This window comes from Saccostrea cucullata, unplaced genomic scaffold (genome assembly GCF_032062105.1).
Source record: "Saccostrea cucullata isolate Sc308-1 unplaced genomic scaffold, CSIRO_AGI_Scuc_v1 ctg4650, whole genome shotgun sequence".
NCBI lineage: Eukaryota > Metazoa > Mollusca > Bivalvia > Ostreida > Ostreidae > Saccostrea > Saccostrea cuccullata.
This window is the reverse complement of record NW_026918471.1, coordinates 122,582-131,197: the sequence shown is the minus strand read 5'-3', so window position 1 is coordinate 131,197 and position 8,616 is coordinate 122,582. Positions and strand designations below refer to the sequence as shown.

Here is an 8,616-nt window from a genome sequence, read left to right as displayed (position 1 = left end):
AACCTTTTCTTTGCAAAAATTACACAAATTATGCATTTTCATTAGCTCATTTGCATAGAAAAGCCGCTAATTAGCCCTGGCTTACTTGCCTATAACGAACAGTATTCAAGCTCAAAAGTCCATTAAAAACACAAAATAGGAACAGAGCAAACATAGACCACCAAAATATCAGACGTGGGATCAGTAAACCATTTAACATTAGCAAAATATATAACGTACATAACGCGGGATCCGTAAAATCTTTTTAAATGGGAAAAGCATTTTTATTTCCAGTATTGACGCAAGTAATGAGGGTTTATTGTGTGGAACCCCTCCACTTCATGTTTAGGACATACCATATGGCTTCCACATCCCAATATGTTTTCCTCAATAAAATTGTGAGCCACTTCTTTGCCTATAATTTGATTTCCATCTCTATTACATAGATATCCCATTTTGTAAGCAAGACTTTTGTGAAAAGATTTTGTCATACTCTGCAAAATGGACTCAACTTTTTCTCTAATAGACAAAGTCACTTCAGGGAGCAGTGTCGTTGGAAAGATGGAGTGAAATATTTGAAGCTGAATTGTAGATGGAGTTACTGCTATGGCAATATTATGACTTTTGTGGTTGAACATGACGGCATCTTTGTATAAACAGCTGATACCCTCACTCTCAAGAACTTTCCAATTTTCGAATTGCATTAATCCTACGACTAAACGATAAAATAAAAAATACGGCAAAAAGTCAAACAAGACTACTAGAACTGAAGTCTTTGTACTCGACCTTTTGATTATCTCTTTCTGTTCTTCCCCGAAGTCCTTCTTATTCATAGATGGAATGTAGTGTGTCTCGCCTTCACTTGAAATCAAACCCAATCTCTGCATGTACAACAATAAATTTTCTTTGTGAAACAGAAGAAAAAGTGGATCTTTATCAAATTCTGCAGTAGGTGATGAAGTCCTATTCCCCAAAAGCCTTTTATCCTCTTCTTTCCATATATCGATGAGAAGGGCATCTTTTAAATTTCCTGTTTTGTAGAATTCATTCCAATCATGTCCTCTAGCAACGATTCCTTTCACATGATGCCTGTCCGTCATAATTATTTTAAATGCATTTACAAACCACTGGACATCAATTATGACCGAGTCCCTTAGATATTCTTCGTCAAAGTGAAGAACCTTACCAGCATCATGGTAAAATCTTAACATATCATTTGCTAGATCAAGCACTAGTTTTTCATCTCGAATATGCCTAAACAGATTTCTTATTTCGTCTAGACTCATCATCCGCCTATGCTTTTCTCTCTGAAGTGTATCAGACTGTATCCACTCACAGGGAATTTTTTCAATCCACTTTTCCTCTGCTGCTATTTGCGCGATGTATTCTTCAATGTCATAGATTGGGTCAGTCAATAAATCTTTGCAGAAACATCTGAATTCTCTGATATATTGGCCAAGGATGCAATTACCAGGCAATACCCCATGCAGGCTATCAAGGAAATCAGCTTTCTCCTGTAATAACAAATGTTTTTTATTCTCTAACGATGACAGTAAGATGACTGTTTTTCTTAAAAAAAAAAAAGAATTCCTCAGTATGACAAATTGATACACATAAAATCAGCATATTCAAAACGCAGCTTGTTTAAAGTGACAGATAAGGGGGCAAAATCTAAATAACATAATTCATTTATTACTTGCAGATTTATGCATACCAAGTTTCAATTTTGCAATGCGCACTTTATAGTTGCAAATATTAGGATCTAAGTTTGCCTGTTTTTTAATTGATAAAATGGAAAATTTACAGTGAATTGTTAAAGGATTGAGGAAGATTCCCGTTCCATTTAACTAATACTATTTCCCGAGGTTTCGCCCTCATTTAAATACTTTAATTATATACATGTAAATACATAATATAATATAAGTTAGAATTTGTATTCTTGCACAGAAAAAAGCAAGAAAGAAATCATTAAAAACTCATAAAAATAAAGCGCAACAATAAATTTTCACATTGCTTGACTTAAATATCCTGATTTTCCGATAGTTCTGTATATAACCGGCATCCATTTCACTAAGTCCATTTACACACGTTACAAAGCGCATAGAGAAAATTTAGAAAGAAAATAAATTCAATATTACACATGTCACAAAATTAAAGCAAACTTTCTTTTCACCGATATCCTAGAAAGAAAAAAGTCTCCAAATCTGTTGTACCTTGTACACGCGTTTGTTCCAGTTTGTTGCAACAATAATGATTGTAAGGTTACTATCTTTGTCGTTACAAGAATGTCCATGACAGTACGTGTGAATGGATTTCATCCAAAAAAGAAAGTAATCTGTAACAATAAAAAAAGCAAGACTATTGTTTCAAACACACCAGCAGATAAATCTTGCAAAATTTACAAAAAAAAAAAAAAAAAAAAACCACAATGTTTTATGCAAGTATTAGAAACACATGTATTAATGGTTTAATGGTTCAATTGAATTAAATAATTTAAAAGAAATTATAGTTTATTAAGGTCTTCCGTTTCCAACGGAAGACCTTTTACTGATTCTGAAGATTAAGATTATTCTTCTTATTCTTTTTTTTCTTCCTAGACGCCAACTTTGAGGCCTCATACCTCACTCATTTCCCAATGGATTTTGCTCAAATTTTCAGACATTATAGAGGGTAATAAACTCTATCAGAATGTTGTCGATAATTTCAGAAAGTCACTTCCGGTTTTGAGTTATTTCCCTTTAAACGAAAAATTATAGGCTTTCATTTCCAGGCAAAGGCTCAGAGACCACTAGAGCTGAAGCAGAAATTTTAGTGGTTTTAGATAACAGAAGGTTTGAAGTTGTGCACATCGGTTTTTGTTTTTCGATTTCTCTATTCAAAATGGCGATATAGAGGGGTCAAAAAAATAGAACGCCTAAAAGAGCGAAAATTTACACATGTTTTTCTTTTTATCTTGAAAACTAAAAATATTTTGTTAAGCCATGTTTAACAAAAGTTGTGCATAATTGCAAGGGCTTGCATATAATACTATTTAAAAGAGGCTGGCCCCTACGATTAGGGATTTATGGAGCTTGAAAGTTTTTGCTTTATAACTCAAAAGCGGTAAATATTTCGATCTGGATAATACGAACAAAACTGTTCTTTGACACCTTTTTAATCTGATGAAAATGTTTTGTGTTGATTATACCAGGGGTATTGCGTAATACGCAGTTGAAAGCAGGCCAGGTAAACAGGTAGCGTTTTTCATTCGGAAAGGAAATCAGACCTCTTCATGTGTATAATTTACACAAACTTCCTTTCAGTTATAAAACCTAAGGTATTTAATGTTAATTTTTTTCTAAATAGGGCTTTATACGTGCTTTACTGTTCACTATTAAATTATTTATAACGATAAGTCTTTCTTTTTTATTTATTATAAATTAGTTTCATAGTGAACACGTCTTCATAAACGGAATATATTAAATCTATCCTTCTACATTGATTATTATTCCAATTATAAGTTATTTTAACTTTATGCATCGAATAATTAACGATCATTAGTTGTATACATTTGGCGATCTTCAAGATCGCCTAGATGTTGTAACAGTTATGTAATCCAACGCGCGAGGTCACTAGTGTACCAGCCACCTGTCGTAAACAATGCAAGTGTCTGTGATCGTGTTTAAAATCTATTGTGTACAAAGACCTATCAATTTATAGAAAATCATGTTTTTAATTTATCGAATCAATAAGAATACTTCACTGATCTTTCATTTAATCGTAATTCGAAACACTGGTGCATAAATCATTTTGAATTGTGATCGCTTTCTTTGGCCTGTTCACGCAAAATTATTTCTCTATTCCGTGTTAATGTATTTTATTTAAATTGTAATTGAAAAGGGACTTCGGCAAATAATTATAATTAGTGATGGAAGTCTTGTGATACGTACTATACTATTATGTACGTTTTTTTACCATCACTCTTTTGTTTTTCCATTATTTTTTTTAATATTAATAAACACTGAACGTTAAAAAAATACTTTAAAATATACTATTATTCACGTATTTGTAATAAACAGTTTACATCCAGCTTTGTCGCTTTGTGTCTAAAATTTTGTAGCCCAGTCCTCATTTACAAGCATGTGTCCACAGATAGCAGCGGGTATGTCGATTTGAAAATCCGTTGTGTACTCCGATAGTTACAAATGGAAAATTTGGTTTGAAATCAGGTCGACTCCTTTCATATCATTCAATTTCACTCTATTTCAGCTTGTTTTAATCAATCGTAATCGCTTGTGCATTTCTTCATTTCAAGTTTTATGCCATTTGATAGCCGAAAAAAAACACGAGCTAGGTTTATACCATTTTTTCCTGTATCTATCGAAATGGTAATTGTTTTATGAATATTAAACTACAGTGAACCTTCACATATCCGGACGCCAGATATCCGGATGCTTCAGTATCCGGACGACTTTTCATCGAAACAGAATTTTGTATTGTTATTTTGTCCTGTTTAACTGGTAATTCAGATATCCGGACGCTTCACATATCCGGACAAATTGACTAGGAACCAAAGCGTCCAGATAAATGACGCTCCACTGTACATGTACGCATGCATAATAATTGTAAGTTGAGTTAATGTTTCTAATTCACAGTGGGAAATCCATTATGAAATTAAGCACTTTTGAGTTTGCAGTTATTTGCTACTAAACTTAAAATGATATTGTACAGAATGGTATACTATTTTGTTAAATAAACAGAATATTTTACATGCCTGTACATGTACAATGTCAGTGCATGCAAAGCATCAATTGGCTGCAAGTTTAGTTACATGTCAATATATTCAAAGCTGAAATACAGGTGACTCTCGATCTCTCGAAGTTCAAGGGACCGCAAGAAAAGTTCTAGAGATCGAGGGGTTCGAGAGATAGAAAGTAAATAAAATCCGGAATTTTCAGTTCCGATCATCGAAGTTCTACTTTTATAGATACCGGAAGTATATGTAAATAAAGTTATTGCACGTTTTCTATCGTATTTTACAGGTAATATTTACTTGATATCAACAACAATGATCGTATTTCAACTAAATAAATCGAATTCCTAAAGTTTCAATACTTATTTGTTCTTATTTAATGATTACATGAAATCCGAATAGCAATTGTCGGTTTGACTATTCCGCGGCTTGATCGGGTCCTTCACCTGTTCACCAGTGTTCACAAGGCTTTTCTTAATCGGTATTTAGTTCTGAGAAAGGAATTTCTTGTGCAATATTTGCCATACTGGAATTATGAAGACCCTAATAAAAGTTCATACCCTAAAGGAACTTATAGATTCGACAATAAATTATTTTCTAAAAATTATCGTCTCGTTTTTTTTAAGTTAAATTGAAAATATTAAAGTTGTGAATTTAAAACAGTTTATAATTTACCAATAATAATCAATTAATTATATCAACACACGGACTACCAACAGGCGAAGTGTCATCTATGTAAACACCCAATTAACACCTCAATACCAAGCCCCAGGCGTTCACTGTTTTGCAGGTAAGTTCACGGCTGCATCAATTTTACGCTTGATTGGCTTATATACACACGCAATCAAAACTTCGAGAGATAGAGAGTAAAATTCTATGAAATACGTGTAACGGGACCCTTGTTTTGGTTCGAGAGATAGAGAACTTCGAGAGATAGAAGTTCGAGAGATCAGGAGTAAATTTGCTTAGTTATATATATTCAAAGATCGAGAACTTCTGAAGAGTACCTGTAGTTTTTCAACTCTATTTCAGGCTGTTTTCAAAGCAAAATAAAAAATAATTTTACCGCATTTGCTCATAAATAGATTTATCGATTTAAAAAAAAATCATGTTCATTGATGTATAAGAAGAATTTATTGTCATCAAAATGAAGGTGTAGGCCTGTCCGAGCCTCGATACCCTGAATCTTGATTATGTGATAATGCTCATGGTTTCTGCAGAGCAGGCTATGCTGCAAACCGCAGTGCAAAATAAAAAAATAAATTCTTCATGATCTTTGTGTCATTTGTAGATGTAGAGCAAATTCAAAACAATTTTTACTAGAAGCTGAAAAACTCCTCATTTTTTTATTCACCATAAACTTTAACCACATCATCATTATCCGGAAAGTCAAGAGATTTCTTTTCAAATCTTACACACTCTCAGGCTGGGGAGTATCTAATGTAAACTCTTTTTATATGACCATAAATTGTCGATGATCATGAGATATTAATGACAATGAAATTGAAATATATTTCAACATTTAATATTAAGTTTAAGCAAGTTTTTAAAATATTTTACGCATGATTTTTTCTTGTTATAATTTACGAATTATTTCATTGAAGTTATAAAAAAAAAAACGTCTCATTTCCCCATGTGCACTCTCTAACACAATCACAAAAAGATTGGCCGCTACCGCAGCCGATAATAATTACATGTTTAATATGTATGAACTTTTACATAGAAGAGCGACCAAACATATACATTCAGAGCTTTCAGAATACGATTTTACAAAATAAGAAAATTCGTCATTGCCTATTTATCATAAAATATAAATCAAATTCTTTCCTTCATTATTGAATTCCTTTGCATTGAAATAGGTACTTAAATTATCGATTCGCTCTGATATTTGGTTCTATAATGATTACAATGTATATAAACGTCCATCTGCTCAGTCATTGTTGCTTGACGACGTCTTGTTTTCTCCTCTCACATTGGTAGCGCGTATGAACAGCGGTATGAACACAAGCTTGTAAACAAAATAAACGGCAATTCAAAAAAAAAAAAGGAAAATCAGAAGAAAAAAAGTGTCTGTAGATGAAAAACACAACTCATTAATTTGTTTTTGAACGACCCCATACGTTTTCTTCTTTCTCCCACTATATGGAAAAAGATCAATAGAACCTTTGGTTATATTAAAAGAAAGGTGTTGAACCTTCAAACGGCACTATATCCGAACAGCTATTATACAGCCTATCAAATATATCACGGCGTCAATAAAAAAATTATTTAGATATTTCAAAAAATACTAATTTCATTCTAAGAAAATCCACGCAGCTGTATACAGACATTCCAAAATAATGTTTCATGGACCGACAGGTTGTTAAATTCCTCTCATCACTATAAGTACCCCATCCCTTACAAGGAATACAATGTCTTAATTCCTTCTTAGCAGAAAATGTCAGTCGGTTGATTTGTTTTTGTACATGCATGTATACATGTACCATAGTTTAGGGGTTGAATTCCGAGACTGAAAGTTACGACCTGTTTTTATGTAAACCAATAATCAAACATGACATGTTATGCCCTGCCATGAATATGGGCAATGCATTTGGTGTTTGTCTTCCATCCTTCCTACTTTCTGTTCTTCCGTCTCTCCTTCTGTCACACTTTGCCTAAGCTCAGTTCAAAGCTTAGTTTCAAACAAACTATCCAAGATATTTTTATCAATCTTTATATACTGATAGAAATTAATTAGAGTTATAATGCAATTGCATTAACATTTTTTTAAACTTTACTTTCTATACATGTATATACCTCACTTTTCTTAAATTAGTGTTAAGCTCAGTTTTAAACATACCATTCAAAATGGTGCTATCAAACTTCACATGTTGATGCATAGTGATGAGAGCTATTTAATGGCATCACCATTTTAGAACTTGGCCTTTCTTTTGGCCTTGACCTAACTCTTTTTATCTCAATTTTAGCTCTAACGAGAGTTAGTTATTGCTTAGCACAAGGTCATTTGGAAAGATCAAGGTCACACATACTAGTATTCCTTTACAGTCTTTTTCCTAGCGAAACATTGAAAGTTGCTTCTCTTACAAGGTTTTTAACATGTATATCTTTAGTATGTGGCTTTTGACCTCGACTCAAGGTTACGTCTTCTAGTCCGTAGCTCCCATGGAAGACCTATTCGTTGCTTTGCAACGAGCTCGGCTCTAGTTATAATTGACAATACTAAACTCATATCAATCTCTACGAAAAAGAATATTCGCCGAGATAACAAATAGTATTCAATCTCAAAGTCCTTTAAACAATATACAAAACAAGAGCAGAGCAAAAACGGACCTTCGAAACATCAGAGGGATCAGGTGCCATGGAGGAGTGAGCATCCCCTACCGACCGGTCCTACTGGCCGTGTGCTCGTTGTCATGATTAGGAAATAACATTCTGAGGACCAATGATGCATGCACGGATCCAGAGGGGGGGGGGGAGTCAGGACCCCCACTGGAATTTACAAGGTTAAGAAATGTATATACTAAAGCAAGCGAAAAGTTACCATGGACCCCCCATGGAAAACGCTGACCCCCCTGGTAAACATGAATATATCCGAAATGGGTATGAAAATGTAAGGATTTAACGCATTAGAAGACATATAAACCCCACCCCCCACCCACCCCACGAAATAGGTTTTCACCTTTGGACGAGTTTATGGCTTTTTTTTTGCTTGCTTGTCAAGAAATTTCTGGAATTGGATTTTTTTCGATTTGGGTGCCCCCCTCTCCTTTGGAAAAAAAATTTCTGGATCCGCGCCTGAATGATGCATCAGTGTATAAATAATGGACAAACAATTGGTATGAAAAACGTCAGTCAGCATTTGACTCAATGATAAATTAAAGACGTCTTTTAAAATCAGAGGCCCA

At 33.7% G+C, this 8,616-nt stretch overlaps 1 protein-coding gene across 1 annotated transcript in view; it reads right to left on the bottom strand.

The window, feature by feature from the left end:
• Nucleotides 1-335: 335 nt before the first annotated feature.
• Nucleotides 336-8,616, bottom strand: part of LOC134266584 (probable serine/threonine-protein kinase pats1) — a gene marked incomplete at its 3' end in the record, with an annotated part of 30,584 nt that continues 22,303 nt past the window's right edge. The window contains exons 4-5 of the mRNA XM_062748810.1: nucleotides 2,193-2,314; nucleotides 336-1,493 (exon numbers count right to left, since the gene is read on the bottom strand). Of these exons, the coding sequence (XP_062604794.1) occupies nucleotides 336-1,493; nucleotides 2,193-2,314 (1,280 nt within the window). The remainder of the gene's footprint in view (nucleotides 1,494-2,192; nucleotides 2,315-8,616) is intronic.